This window comes from Pan troglodytes, chromosome 13 (genome assembly GCF_028858775.2).
Source record: "Pan troglodytes isolate AG18354 chromosome 13, NHGRI_mPanTro3-v2.0_pri, whole genome shotgun sequence".
In the NCBI taxonomy this organism is placed as follows: Eukaryota; Metazoa; Chordata; class Mammalia; order Primates; family Hominidae; genus Pan; species Pan troglodytes.
The window spans coordinates 143,225,593-143,241,322 of record NC_072411.2 but is presented as its reverse complement, the minus strand read 5'-3'; the positions used below and the strand labels follow the sequence as shown (position 1 = coordinate 143,241,322).

Here is a 15,730-nt window from a genome sequence, read left to right as displayed (position 1 = left end):
TTCAACATTTGTGGACCTTAGTTTTCTCACCAGTAATATAGGGATAATTAGAGCATGTGCCTCAGAGTGTTGCAAGAATCAAATATTAAATGCAGAGAGTTTGACAATAAATCTTGGCTATTTCGGCTACTGTAACTCCTCCTGCAGTTTGTCATTTTTTTTTTTTTTTTTTTTTTTTTTTTTGAGAAGGAGTCTCTGGATCTCGGCTCACTGCAAGCTTGCCTCCTGGGTTCCAGTTATTCTCTTGCCTCAGCCTCCCGAGTAGCTGGGATTACAGGTCCCCACCACCATGCCCAGCTAATTTTTTGTAGTTTTAGTAGAGACTGGGTTTCACTATGTTGGCCAGGCTAGTTTTGAACTCCTGACCTCAAGCGATCCACCTGCCTCGGTCTCCCAAAGTGCTGCGATTACAGGTGTGAGCCACAGCACCCGGCCTGTAATTTGTACCAACATTTTATAGTCCTTATCACCCCATGGGACACAATGTGGACGTGTTCATGTGTCCATTCCTTTCACTCAACAGTGAATTCTTCGGGGTAGCATGATATACTGGAACAGCCTAGACTCAGGGTAGCTTTTATAGGGCTAGTGGCTGAGTCTCAACTGCTGGTGGGATGGAAGGATGGCCAGATGTGTGGCTGGTAGTTGTGTGCTTGGCTTGGTGTTTGAGTTGGATACACTGATGGATGATTGGATGACCGGCTGGTTGGTGGATCCAGGTGGATGGATGGATAGACACATGGATGGATGGTTGGATATGTGACTTGACAGCTGAGTTTGTGGACAGATGAAAGGATGTTAAGTGGATGGATGGATGGATGGTCAGATGGGTTGTGGATAGCTGTGTGGATGGAAGGTTGGGTGCATGGATAGTTGGATGGATAGTCAAATGAACTGATGAATGATTGCATGGATGGTGAGGTGTGTGGATGGACAGCTACGAATGTGGATGCATGGCCATATATCTGGGTGGATAGCTAAATGTGTGGAAAGAAGAAAGGATATTCAAGTGAGTGGGTGGATGATGACAAGTGCATGGAGGGTCATTCAAGTGCATGGATGGATGGGTGGATAGATAGATGATGGACAGATGGATGAATGGATGGATAGGTGGGTGGATGAGTGTATGGATGGATGGATGGGCAGGTGGATGGGAGGATGGAAGGATGAACAGGTGGATGGGTGGATGGATGGATGGATAAATGGATGGATGGGTGAATGGATGGACAGACGGATGGATGAATGAATGGATGGACAGATGGATGGATGAATGGGTAGGTGTGTGGATGAGTGTATGGATGGATGGATGAATGGGTAGGTGTGTGGATGAGTGTATGGATGGATGGATGAACAGGTGGATGGGAGGATGGATGGATGAACAGGTGGATGGGTGGATGGATGGATGAGGAGGTGAATGGGTGGGTAGATGGATGAGCAGGTGGATGGGTGGATGGATGGATGAGGAGGTGAATGGGTAGATGGATGGATGAGCAGGTAAATGGGTGGACGGATGGGTGGATGGATGGATGGATAAATGGATGGATGGGTGGATGGATGGATGGATAAATGGATGGATGGGTGAATGAATGGACAGATGGATGGGTGAATGGGTGGGTGGTTGGATGGGTGGATGGATGGGTAGGTGGGTGGATGAATGGACAGATGGAGAGATGGATGGATGGATGGGTAGCTGGGTGGAAGGATGGATGGATGGGCAAGTGGATGGGCGGATGGATGGGTGAATGGGTAGGTGTGTGGATGAGTGTATGGATGGATGGATAGGCAGGTGGATGGGAGGATGGATGGATGAACAGGTGGATGGGTGGATGGATGGATGAGGAGGTGAATGGGTGGGTAGATGGATGAGCAGGTGGATGGGTGGATGGATGGATGAGGAGGTGAATGGGTGGATGGATGGATGAGTAGGTGGATGGGTGGATGGATGGATGAGGAGGTGAATGGGTAGATGGATGGATGAGCAGGTGAATGGGTGGATGGATGGGTGGATGGATGGATGGATAAATGGATGGATGGGTGAATGAATGGACAGATGGATGGGTGAATGGGTGGGTGGGTGGATGGGTGGATGGATGGGTAGGTGGGTGGATGAATGGACAGATGGAGGGATGGATGGAGAGATGGATGGATGGATGGGTAGCTGGGTGGAAGGATGGATGGATGGGCAAGTGGATGGGTGGATGGATGGGTGAATGAATGGACAGATGGCTGGATGAACAGATAGGTGGGTGGGTGAGTGGATGGATGGTTGAATGGATGGATGGATGGATGGATGGGTGGGTAGGCGATTGGACCGCCTAAGGTGTGGCCACATGCAGCCCTTGTGCTGGGCCAGAGGTGACAGGTGCAGTGGGTGTGAGCAATCCCGCTGCCCCCCAGCCCCACCATCACCTGTTGCATCTTGTGCTCCAGTTGGAGAAGGCTCTCGTCCCGCTCCTGCTTCAGGCTCTGAATTTCCCCCTTCAGAGCCTCCCTCTCAGCTGCACTTTTTGTCACCAGCTCCTTCTCCTGCTCCAGCTGGCATCTGGCTACCTCCTTCTCCTCTGCCAGGGTCAGGCTCAGGGTCTCCTGGGCCAAGGTAAAGGGATGGGCTGTGAGGTCCGGCAGGTGAGGCCAGCAGTTGTCTGTGGTCCTGAGTGAGACCTGGCCCGTGGGATGCCAGGGCTGATGGACCCCAGGGGCTGTCCAGACCAGCCAGCTGCACACCCGCCATGTCTTCCCCTCAGGGTCAGCAGAGCAGGGAGGGCCTCTCTGGGTCTCAGCACCTGTCATCCCATATTCATCTATCAGGTTGTAAACCATTCCTGAGTCTCTGCAGTGCACCTGCCACGGAGGGGTGTAAAGACATGTCAAACCAGGCCTCCAGAAGCCTGTGACCTGTGGGACGGCACGGCTCTAATGGGTGTGGGGCCCCCTCCAGCCCTCATCCTTCAGACTGCACCAGACCAGCCAGCAGCCCTTCCAGCCTCTTCCATGAGGGAGGCCCGCCCCAAATACAAACCCAAGCCCAATGTGAGGGCTCCACGGGGAAGGCCCTGGATGCCCATGTGAACTATAAAGAGTGAGCCAGTCCTTGCCCAGCCCTGGCCAGGCGCCTATGTCTCTGAGCTCTGTCTCCCAGGGCCCCCTCCTCCCAAGGGCCTGCCATTCCCCGGGACCTGGTAGCCTTCTAGGAAGCTACTGGTGGGCTCCTGGGAAGCAGACCTTCTCCTTTTGGAGCTGTGCCAGGGCCTCTCGGTGGGCCGACGCCTGGCTCTCCAGGGCCCGCTGTGCCTCCCGCTCCTGCTGTGCCACCTGTCGCTGGAGCCGCACCGTGTCCTGCCGCAGCTTCATCTCCTGGACCTCCCAGTCACTTTGTAGCTGCTCCATTTCCACTGTGGGGTGATGGGTAAGATGCACCAGGGCCTGGCATGTGGACCCCTGAACCCTTTGGGACTTCCTAGGGAGTGACAGTCTTGGGGGCAAGCACTGTACACTCCAGGCTCCGGGAGTGGGTGGCCAGCACATGGCAGGGTGGGCTGAGCAGGGTCAAGGGTACAGGGCTGCAGCTGGAGGCTACATGCTGACCCTGTGGCCAGAGCCCAGTTCTAAGCCTCAGGCCGGCACCAGGTGCAGCCTGGGCAGGGTGTTGCTGCTCCTCATGGGCGAGGGTGGCCCAAGTCGCTCAGTCGCATGAGCTCCAAGCTCATGTTCGTGCCCCTGTGGGCTCCGGAGAGGGGGTGCAGCACGTGTGGGCACTGAGCTCCATTCCAGGGGCCCCTCCATGGCTGACTTTCGGGGAAGGAGCTGAGGGAGCGCCCTTGGAGCACCTTGCAAGGCCTGCCGCGCGAGTCCTGCGCTCCGGGCTTCCTCCTCCAGCTGCTCCTGCAGCTTCGTGGCCAGCTGTTGGGCCTCAAGGAGGCTGCTCTCCAGGGAGTCCCTCTCCACCCTGCAAAAATGCAGCAAACAATGGGCAAGTCATCCCCAAGATCCTGCGTGTAAAATGCTCTCTGTAGCTTTACACAGGTGTTAATGAGACTCAGCTGAAATGCAAATAAATGGAAGAATGTTTTAGAAATTATGGTGCATCTCTGGAGCACCATGTGCTGTTAACAAGGATGAGGAAACTATTTTCTATTCTCATGTCATGAAAAGAGTCCCCCCAAAAAGCCACGCACCCAACTGGACCCCCACATGCGGCGTGATTCCATCATGTGAAAAGCCTGCTTGGTGCATTTGTGCATGGAGATGCCACTGTTCAGAAGACACCTGGAGCACACACCAACACACAGCAGTGCCCATTCCTGGGAGGGAGGGCTGATAAAAGACCTCACATTTCTAACAGTTAATTCATCAATGATCCAACCATCAACGGCAAGTTTCATTGTTGCTGTTCGCTGCCCTGTGCTGGGTGTTTATCCGTGAACAAAGCAAGGCATTAAACAACATGTACAAACACATCACAAAGACTCAAACACAGACACCCATATAAACACACAAATGGTAGGTGCACAACCCCAAACAGATGAGGTCAGGGTGGGCCATGGGCCACGGGGACCCTGGCAGCTCCTGATCAGGCCCTGCCTCCATTTCTCTTCCATCTTTCTGGCCACCGCCACCCCCTTCATCGGGGTAGAGCACATCCCAGCCTTCTGCGGCTCGCCAGGGCTCGCAGAGGGAAGTCCTCTGGGCTCAGATCAGAACCCCCAGAGACCTCACTCTGCTGCACGCTACTCTGCTCCCTCTCCAGTCCCTCCTCCCGTAAGTGTTCCTCATGGCCCCCATCCCAACACTCCCAGGCTTGAGTGCTCTCTTCACCTGGCAGCTCTTCCCCCTTCTGCATGTAGGAAACCTTTGCTTCAAGTCAGCCTGGAAACCCCTCCTCCTAGAGGCCCGCCTGGTCTCCTGTAAGGGATGTGCTGCTCAGACATCAGATGTCTTTGCCTGAAGCTTGGGGACCTGAGCGTGTGCCCAGCCTCTCTCTCCTTGGGGGCCCAGGAGAAACTCCAGGGGCTCTGCCATTGAGCCCCTGGACTGGAGGCCTGGCCCACCACGAGGTGCTCCGAGCAGGGCAGGGCTGCTTGGGGTGTGGGCTGGCGGGGACCTTGGTCCATCTTGCTGGCTGACAAGCGGGCCAGGACTCCATGAAGGGAGGGAGCAGGTCCCCACTGCTGAAGCCTTGTCAGGGCCTGAGGATCTGAGAGTGGAACCCTTCATAAAGCAGACCCGTGGGGAGGCCTCATCAGAAGCAAGGAGCTGCAGCAGGGTTTCCCACACTTAATGGTCCTGAATGTTACCTGCGAGCTCATCAATGGCAGCGCCCACGCTCTCTGGCCCCACTGGGCCAGTCAGATAAACACACAGAGTGTGTCCGGGCAGACGTGGCTTCAGGTCAAGCCCCTCTGTCACCAGAGGCTCAGTGGGCCATCAGGATGCCCTGTTCAGTGGCCTGTGATGCTGGGGCCTGCAGGGCTGCTATGTGCAGGGACCTCGGGTCAGTGGCAGGGCTGAGGTAGGGGCAGCTGTCAGGGCAGCACCCAGGCTGCTGAGGGCTCTGGCTAGGGCCTGTGTTCTGGGCAGCAGACCCTGCCAGCAGGAAAGGGACCTCCACCCCGGTCCTTGGAGCCCCCAGGGCCCAGGAGGGAGCATGGACAGGAGCCCAACCCGCAGCAGCCTCCCTCAGGTTTTCCTTGCTGCGCAAGCTTTCATTTGGAGAAGAGGTTTGTCTGCGAAGCTCGAGGATCCCAGACTCCAAGGTTTCTCATGCCTCCCAGATTCTAGAATTCCAGGAGGGAATCTTTTCAACAAAAATACTTAGCAGTGCCTGAGCAGGGCCCTAAGCAGGGCCTATAAGGCACAGAAGCCATCAGCTGTTGGGTTTCCACAGAGGCTGCAGGACCCATTCAGATCACCAGGCAACAGCCTACACACATCCTGTTCTTGCCTGCGATTGCCCGTCCCAACTTCTGGGAGTTGCCCTGAGGGCCTTTGGGCTCACCCGCCCACACTCTCCACCTCACGTGTCCCTGGGCTGACCCTGCTTCTGGCTCCAGGGATGGGTGTGCAGCCCAAGCCTGGGATCAGGCCCTGTGACTCCCGGCTCCTAGGATTGGTACAGGGATGTCACACAGCTCAAGACGGCCCATGGCAGCCGCTCTCAGGCCTTGCAGGGAGAAGGGTGCTCTGCATCTGCTGGAAGGGGGACCCTGGGGTGGCTGCTGGCCATCTTGCCACCTCTCAGAGTGAGCCTGCCTGGGAAAAAGGTCTCAGAGTCAAGCTGTGCTGAGGGAGAGAGAAGCAGGATTCTGAGGGCACTGTGGGAGTGCCTGAATCCAGCCATACCTGAAGCTGGATTCACCCTGAACTCCTCAGCTCCATGAGCAAGACATTCCACATCTGCCTTCCACTGGTCTGAGCTGTGTTTCTGCACTTGCCACCACCTCTTTCAGGAAGGTGACCCCAGCGCTTTCACTGGGTTGACCTCTTCCATATGCCCTCCCCCAACCCAAAGGCTCTGTGCTCGCCTCCACTCACAGCCCATTTCATGTGCACACACTCCCTCCCAGTCCTATGTCATGGTGCGAGTGTCCCCATACCCTGCCACACTGCAGACTCTCTGCAGGCAAGGACACGTGGGACATGCCCTGACTGGCAGGCCCTTGCATACCTGAGATCAGCTGCCTCTTCAGCTGCAAGCCGGCCCTGCCTCTCCAAGGCCTCCTGCTTGGCCAGCAGCTGGGCCCGCTCCTCAGACAGAGCATCCTTTCCTTGCAGGGCTTGCTGCAGAGTGCCCATCTGGGCCTCCTGGTCCTGCAGGCTCTGAGCCAGCTGCTCCTCTAGGGCCTGTTTCTGGCATGTGACCTAGGGGAGGTGGGGAGGGGACAGTCAGCAGAGAAAGAGAGTAAGTGGGTGGGTGAGCATGGGCCTCTTGAGGGGAAGAAAGGACTTCAGAAGAAGTGATTTTATGCAGAATGGCATGGAGGTGAAAGTGGAAGAAGTGGGTGGATCTCAGAAACACATGTATGTTTTTACAATAGAGGGGGCATCCACTCAGGTACCCTGAGTGGATGGAGATGGTATTGAACTGGGCACTCCTAGGTAGGAGCCAACTGTCAATCTAAATGGTACCATTTGTTTGTCCTCCAGTGTCCAGGGTTCAGGGAATGCTGCATAGAAATGGCAATAGAAGGTAACGGAAAACTAGATTGCTGCAGACCAACACTTCCACCAAGAACATCATAAAAATCTAGAAAGAATATATCACAAGAATATGCAAGACACCTCAGACACCTGAACAGACAGCTGGGACCGAAGGAGTGAAGATCTTGGAGAGAAGGGAGGCACAGAGGAATGAGCCCAGCATTTAGTGTCTCCTCTTCCTCAAGGCATTTGCTCATTTAAGAGTTTGGGCTGAAAAATTGAGATGCCAAGAAGAACTTCTGGCAGTACCATGGCCTGAGGGGGACAAAAATTAGGGTTCAGAGCCACCAAAACAGAGAGGCTCTGATAAATATCACAAGACATCAAGTTGTATTCACAGCAGGGCTTGACCCTAGTACTAGTGGTGAATCAGAAATAGACCATCCTTCACAGACACTGAAGCTCACATGCGAATCATCCCAGTCACGGATTGGGTTACAGTGACCTTCTACGTTCACTGCCTGCCAGGGTCAAAAGTAAATTCTGGCCAGCTGAGGCGGCTCACGCCTATAATCCCAGCACTTTGGGAAGCCAAGGCAGGCAGATCACTTGAGGTCAGGAGTTCAAGACCAGCCTGGCAACATGGTGAAACCCCGTCTCTACTAAAAATACAAAAATTAGCCAGGCACGATGGCACACACCTGTAATCCCAGCTATTCAGGAGGCCGAGGCAGGAGAATCGCTTGAACCCAGGAGGCAGAGGTTATGGTGAGCCAAGATCATGCCACTGCACTCCAGCCTGGGTGACAGAGTGAGACCCTCTCTCAAAAACAAACAAACAAACAACAACAAGAACAAAAATAAACACTTTCTGGAAGAAGAATCGCATCATCAAGATCCTCAAATTATTTCTATAATTTATTATATATAAGATTGACTATTTAATCAAGATCTGGCCTATCAGGAGACAGGACCACATGACAAAAAAAACACTAATAAGAACAGAAAATAGATATAGATCCTCCTACCCTGGTTATCTAGATATTGGAGTTATCAGACACAAACTTTAAAATAGCTGATTCATGTGTTCAAGAAGATGGATAGCAAGACGTAAAGTTTAACAATAGAACTGGATACTAAATATAAAAAAGACAATTTAAAATATAATAACCAAAAGTAAAAAAAAATTAATAGACAATGGCAGATTAGACAGAATAAAAGAAAGGACTAATAACCTGGAAGAGAGACAAAGAATGTGTTCAGACTGAATCATAAAGAGATAGAAGGATGGATAGAAAATACACAAAAGAATGTTATAGACATATAGGACAAGCTAAAAATGCCCATCATATGTGTAATTACAGCCTCAGAAGGAGATGAGAGGGCACAGTTGAACAGACACAGGCCAAGAATTTTCCAAATCTAATAAAATACATCTAGCCACAGACTTAAAATGAGCTGTAACCCCCAAAAGGATAAATTAAAAGAAAATGTCACATATATACAACTTAGTAAAGTTTCTGAATACCAAAGATAAAGAAAAATGTTTTTTAAAAAACAAAGGGAAAAAGACACATAGCTGTGAAATGAACAAGACTGACATTTGCTTTCTACGCAACAATGAAGGCCAGAAGACAATGGAATGACTTCATTAAATTTCTGAAAGAAAATAATGGCTATTTTAGTATTCTAAACCCAGTGAAAACATTCTTCAAAAGCAAAAACCAGGACTTTCTGCTTCTGATAATGGTGAGGTGGGTTGTTGAAGACCAACCCTCCCATCTAAAGCAACTAGAAAAGCAATACAACGTACAATCCAATAATCTGTTTAAAAGCATTAGAGAGATACTAAGGCAGTCAGGTCCCAGGTGTTCAGGCTACAGAGAGAAATATATTAAAGTGAGTCTGAAATTCTATGAATACAACAGATTTCCCCTTTGAGGTATCTGCCAAGTCCTAAATGACAGGGGGTGTAGAGCCTCAGTATCCAAGAATAAAGCTTTAGGCCGGGCTTGGTGGCTTATGCCTGTAATCCCAGCACTTAGGGAGGCCGAGGTGGGCAGATCACCTGAGCTCGGGAGTTCAAGACCAGCCTGGCCAACATGGCGAAACCCCATCTCTACTAAAAATACAAAAATTAGCCGGGCATGTGCCTGTAATCCCAGCTACTCAGGAGGCTGAGGCAGGAGAATTGCTTGAACCCAGGAGGCGGAGGTTGCAGTGAGCCGAGATCACCCCATTGCACTCCATCCTGGGCGACAGAGCAAGACTCTGCTTAAAAATTAAAAAAAAAAAAAAAAAGCTTTAGCTAAAAGACTGGGAACATGGCCTAAGATTTCAGCAGGCTTATGAGATTGAAGAGATATAACTTAGAGTTCAGATATACCAAAGCAGCCGGGGAACGAAAAGAAGAGCGGATATCAGAGAGCGAGGAAATGCCTTGAGGTAAGCCTGAGATTGTATATTGAGATTTTAAAAAATGGTACTGCTGGCTGAGCGCAAAATCCCAGCACTTTGGGAGGCTGAGGCAGGTGGATCACTTGAACCCAGGAGTTTGAGACCAGCCTGGGCAACATGGCAAAACCCCATTTCTACAAAAAACACAAAAATTAGCTGGGCGTGGTCATGTGTGCCTGTAGTCCCAGCTACTCGGGAGGCTGATGTAGGAGGATCGCTTGAGCCCAGAAGGTCGAGGCTGCAGTGAACCATGGTGATGCCACTGCACTCCAGCCTGGGCGACAAAGACCCTGTCTCAGAAAATAAAATAAACGGTACTGCTTTGAAAAGGTATGTATTTTTTATAACTCAGAAGTAGTAAAGGACCAGGAGACTACGAATCTGAACAAAAAAATAACAGCTGACAGTCTGAGAAGTCAGATAGCACTTTTGAAAGTCCAATCTGAAATAAAGATAATAAAAAAAGACAATAAATAAAAAGAAAATAAAACCTGGAGTTTAGGGCTAACTAAAGAGTAGGAACCCTGGTAAACACCTGAGATTTCCAATTAGGAACATAGGAGAGTTATATTATACCCTGGGATAAGCCAGAAATAGACGACTCCTCACAAAAGACTGAAGTACAGTTACAAAGCAGCTAAATCCTGGACTGGATAAAGGCAATTTATCCCTATTCTGATTTCCCAAAGTCAAAAGCAAATTCCCTCTAGAAGAAGCTTATATCATTCAAAGCCTTAAATTATCTCTATGAATTATATCTACAAAAACACAAAGTCTGTCATTCAATCAAAAATTATTAAGCATAATAAAAAAAGAAAACAAACAATATTAAGCATACTAGGAGACAAGGCCAAACTACTGAAAATAAATAAATAAAGGACAATAGAAATAGCTCATTAGGGGATCCAGATGTTAGAGTTATCAGACAAAGACCCAAAAAGTATTGTAATTAATATGTTTAAAAACATACTCAAGAAGGAAAAGAATGTTACCAAATAACTGAAATGTTTGTGAAAAGATGAGTGTGTGTGTGTGAATGGTTAAAAATAATCATTTAAAAGTAAAAAGATTAATAAAGTAATGTACGGTTTATAACAACATACACAGAAATAAAATATAGAACAACAAGAGCAAAAAGGATGGAAGAGATGTCTTAGTAAATTTGTGCTGCTATAACAAAGTACCTGAGACTGGGTAATTTATAAAGAACAGAAATTTATTAATTTATCTTCTCACAGTTCTAGAGACTGGGAAGTCCAAAATCAAGGTGCTGGCAGGTTCAGCTGTCTATCAAGGACTACTCTCTGCTTCCAAGGCTGTGCCTTGATGCTGCATTTTCCGGATGAGAAGAATGCTGCATCTTCACATGGTGGAAGGCATAAGGGAAAGTGAGACACAAATGATGCCGCAAGCCCGTTTCATAAAGGCTTTAATCTCGCTGATGAGGGTGGAACCCTTATGGCCTAAATCACCTCTTAAAGGTCCCATCTCTTAATACTATCAGAATTAGTAAGTTTCAACACCTACATTTTGGAGGGGACACATTTGAAACATAGCAAGGGATAAATGGAATATATTGCTGGAAGGGTCTTACATTGTTTGTGAAGTAATATAATATTTGGATATAGACTGTGCATATCATAATTTTAGGGTAATCACTAAAACTAACAAAAAGAAACACAGTTTCATTCTTCTACATGTGGCTTGACAATTATCCCAGCACCATTTGTTGAATAGAGTGTCCTTTCCTTACTTTATGTTTTTGATTGTTTTGTCGAACATCAGTTGACTGTAAGTATTTGGGTTTATTTCTGGGTTCTCTATTCTGTTTCATTGGTCTATGTGCCTATTTTTATACCAGTACCATGCTGTTTTGGTAACTGTTACCTTATAGTATAGTTTGAAGTTGGGTAATGTGATGCCTCCAGATTTGCTTTTTGCGTGTTCTTGCTTTGGCTCTGCGGGTTCTTTTTTGGTTCCATATGAAATTTAGGATTTTTTTCTAGTTCTGTGAAGAATGGTGATGATATTTTGATGGGAATTGCATTGAATTTGTGTATTGATTTTGGCAGTATGGCCATTTCCACAATATTGATTCTACCCGTCCATGAGCATAGGATGTGTTTCCATTTGTTTGTGTCGTCTATGATTTCTTTCAGCAGTGTTTTGTAGTTTTCCTTGTAGAAGTCTTTCACGTCCTTGGTTAGGCATATTCCTAAGTATTTTTTTTGCATCTATTGTGAAAGGGGTTGAATTCTTGATTTGATTCTCAGCTTAGTCCCTGTTGGTGTACAGCAGAGCTACTGATTTGTGTACACTAATTTTGTATCCCGAAACTTTGCTGAATTCATTTGCCAGATCTAGGAGCTTTTGGGAGGAGTCTTTAGGGTTTTTTAGGTATATGATTATATCATCGGAAAACAGTGAGAGTTTGACTTCCTCTTTACTGATTTGGATGCCTTTTATTTCTTTCTCTTGTCTGATTGCTCCGGCTAAGAATTCCAGTTCTGTGTTGAATAGAAGTGGTGAGAGTGGGCATCCTTGTCTTGTTCCAGTTCTCAGGGTGAATGCTTTCAACTTTTCCCCATTCACTGTAATGTTGGCTATGGGTTTGTCATAGATGGCTTTTATTACCTTAAGGTATGTCCCTTCAATGCCGACTTTCCTGAGGGTTTTAATCATAAAGGGATGCTGGATTTTGTCAAACGCTTTTTCTGCGTCTATTGAGATGATCATGTGATTTTTGTTTTTAATTCTGTTTATGTGGTATATCATATTGATTGACTTATGTATGTTAAACCATCCCTGCATCCCTGGTATGAAACCCACTTGATCATGGTGACACACACTTTAAATAAGCAGACATAGACAAGTTGAAGGTAAATATATGAAAAGGATATACCACGGAAACACTAAGCATAAGAAAATGGAAGTGGCTATATCAGTATCAAAAAAGTAGATATCAAAAAAGAGTATTGCTAGAGATAAGAGGAGATGTTTTATAATGATAAAATACCAATTCCTCATGAAGAAATAAAATACTAAATATATATACACCTAATAATAGAAATTCAAAACACATGAAGCAAAAATTGGCTGTGGAAGAAACTAAGGGGAGATCTAGGGGAAGAAACAGACAATTCCATTATCACAGCTAGAGATTGTAATGCCCTTCTGTCACTGACTGATGCAGCAAGTAGACAAAAACAACCAATCAAAGAAATAAATCAACACACAAAAAAACCCCAGTAAGGACTTAGAAGATTTAAACAGCACTACTAAGCAACTTGATTTAATTTATATTTATAGAACAATGCACTCAGCAATAGCATAATACACATTCTTTCGATATGTTCAAGATAGACAACAGACTGGGACATAATACATTTAAATCCATTCAAATAATACGGAGTATGTCCTCTGATCGTGATGGAATTATGTTAGAAATTGATAACAATCAGACATTTAGAAAACCCTATTTGGAAGTTAGGCCATATATGTCCAAATAATCCACAGGGCAAAGAATAAATCACATGGGGAAAGAGAAAATAGTTTGAATTGACTAATAATAAAAACACAACATGCAAAATTATTAGGATGCAGATGAAGAAACAGACATAAAAACAAATAAGAAATTGTAATAGATTATATATCTGTTAAAGAAATTGAATTCATTATCAAATGCTTTCTCACAAAGAAAACCCCAAACTCACATTATTTCATTAGTGAATTCTGCCAAACATTTAAGAAATAAGTAATAACAATTTTACACACACACTTTCAGGAAACAGAGGAAGAGAGACTACTTTCCAGTGTATTTTAGGAGGCCAGCACAACTCTGATTCCAAATCTGATGATTCCAAGGAAAGAAAATTACAGAAATATTACTCACAAATATAGACGCAAAAATCTTTAACAAAATATTTATAAGTTGAATAAAAAATATATAAAATGGATACTAACTCATGACAAAGTAGGGCTTATTATGTATGCAAGTTTAACATCTAAAAAATTAATCAATGTAATTCACTACATTAACACAAGGAGAACAATGACATGATCACCTTAATAGTTCCAGAAAAAGAATTTAGCAGAATCCAGTACCCATTTCTAATTTTTTAAAAATGTCAGCATACTAGGAATGAAGGGAACTTCCTTACTCTGATAAAGGGCATCTATGAAAAGCCTACAGATAACATCATATTTAATGGTGAAACATCAAATTATTTCCCCATGATTGCCTTGGGTGGAAGTATGGCCACTCTCACCACTTATACTCAACTTTGTTCTGCAGGTCTTAGTGCAATAAGATAAGAAGAAGAAATAAAAGGTATTCAGATCAGAAAAAAAGTAAAACTATTGTTACAGATGAATAATTATATAAACATACAACCTTAGTACTTATAAGTGAATTTGTCAAGGTCACATGACTCAAAATAAACATATGAAATTATATTTCGTATGAAATTATATTTCTATAATAATGAACAATAAGAAAATGACATTAAAACTGTAATATAATTCATGATATAAAAATCTAGAATTAACCTAATCAAAGATGTGCAAGAAAACTCTACATTGAAAACTACAAACATGGCTGAGAGAAAGAAAGTAAAGACATGGAGAGATATACCATATTCATGGATGTAATATTCAGTATATTTAAGATGTCCATTTCCTCAAGTTGATCTATAAATTCTAAACAATTTTAATCAAACTCCTAGCAGGCTATTTTGCAGGGGAGGGAAGAAGAAATTGACAAGATGATTCTAAAATGTATATGCATATGCAAAGGATTTAGAACAGCCAAAACGATCTTGAAAAAGAACAAGGTGGATGTATGTACACTACTCAATTTCAAGACTTACTAAAAAGCTATCATAATCAAGACAGTGTGGTTTTGGTGAAAGAATGAATAGATTGACTTGCACAGATCAACAAATCCCACATATATGATCCATTTATTTTCAACAAGTTGCCAAATTTAATCAAGGACAAAAGGAGAGACTTGAAAAAAATGGTGCTGGAAAAACTGGGTATTAGTATGAAAAATAATGGACCTTAGTTCTTACATCATACCATACACATGTGGTCCTCACACGTTAGTGTGCAGCAGAATCCCAAGGAGGGCTAATTAAAATCCAGATTTCTGGGCCCCACCCACAGAGTTTCTGATTCAGTAAGTCTTGTGTGAGGCATGAGCATTTGCATTTTTAACAAGTCCCCAGGTGTATCAGTCTGTTCTCACCCTGCTGTAAAGAACTACCTGAGACTGGGTAATTTATGAAGAAAGAGATTTAACAGACTCACAGTTCACAGGCTTAATAGAAAGCATGACTGGGAGACCTCAGGAAACTTACAATCACGGCGGAAGGTGAAGGGAGAAGCAAGCACCTTCTTCACATGGCGACAGGAGAGAGGGAGTGAAGGGACAAGTGCCACACACTTTTAAACCATCAGATCTTGTGTGAACTCACTCAACATCAAGAGAACAGCAAGGGAGAAATCTGGCCCCATGAACAAATCACCTCCCACCAGGCCCCTCCTCCAATTTGACATGAGATTTAGGTGGGGAGACAGATTCAAACCATATCACCTGGTGATGTTTATGCTGCTAGTCTGGGAAGCACACGTGGAGAACCCCTGCTGTCCATAAAAATAAACTTGAAATGGATCATAGATCCAAACGTGAAAGCCAGATGAAAATGTAGGAGGATATCTTCTTGTCCTTGGGGTAGGCAAAAATTTTTCAGACAGAACCTAGAAAATACTAATTGTAAAACTAAAAAAAGAAATAGATAAATTGGAGTTTGCCAAAGTTAAAATTTTATGTCCATCCATAAAAAATATCATTGAGAAAATGTACAGGCAGCCACAACCTTGGGGAAAATAGTCATAGGACATGTATCTGACAAGGTACTTGTATCCATGATATATAAATTCCTGTATATTCATAACCAAAATGCAAAACCCCAGTTTAAAAAATAGGAAAAAGATTTGAACAATTGATAAAATAAAGCATACGAATATCCAATAAGTGCATGAAAATGTGTTCAATATCTTCAGTTATGAGGGAAATGCAAATGAAATCCTCAGTGATGTATCACTTCACACATACAGAATAGCTAAAAAAACA

The 15,730-nt window shown here is 45.5% G+C and overlaps 1 protein-coding gene across 1 annotated transcript in view; it reads right to left on the bottom strand.

The window, feature by feature from the left end:
* CROCC2 (ciliary rootlet coiled-coil, rootletin family member 2) overlaps positions 1 to 15,730 on the bottom strand; it is an 86,730-nt gene that overhangs the window by 41,507 nt on the left and 29,493 nt on the right. Inside the window, exons 15-18 of the mRNA XM_024354729.3 lie at positions 6,665 to 6,858; positions 3,828 to 3,946; positions 3,223 to 3,392; positions 2,410 to 2,586 (exon numbers count right to left, since the gene is read on the bottom strand). Coding sequence (XP_024210497.2) covers positions 2,410 to 2,586; positions 3,223 to 3,392; positions 3,828 to 3,946; positions 6,665 to 6,858 — 660 coding nt within the window. The remainder of the gene's footprint in view (positions 1 to 2,409; positions 2,587 to 3,222; positions 3,393 to 3,827; positions 3,947 to 6,664; positions 6,859 to 15,730) is intronic.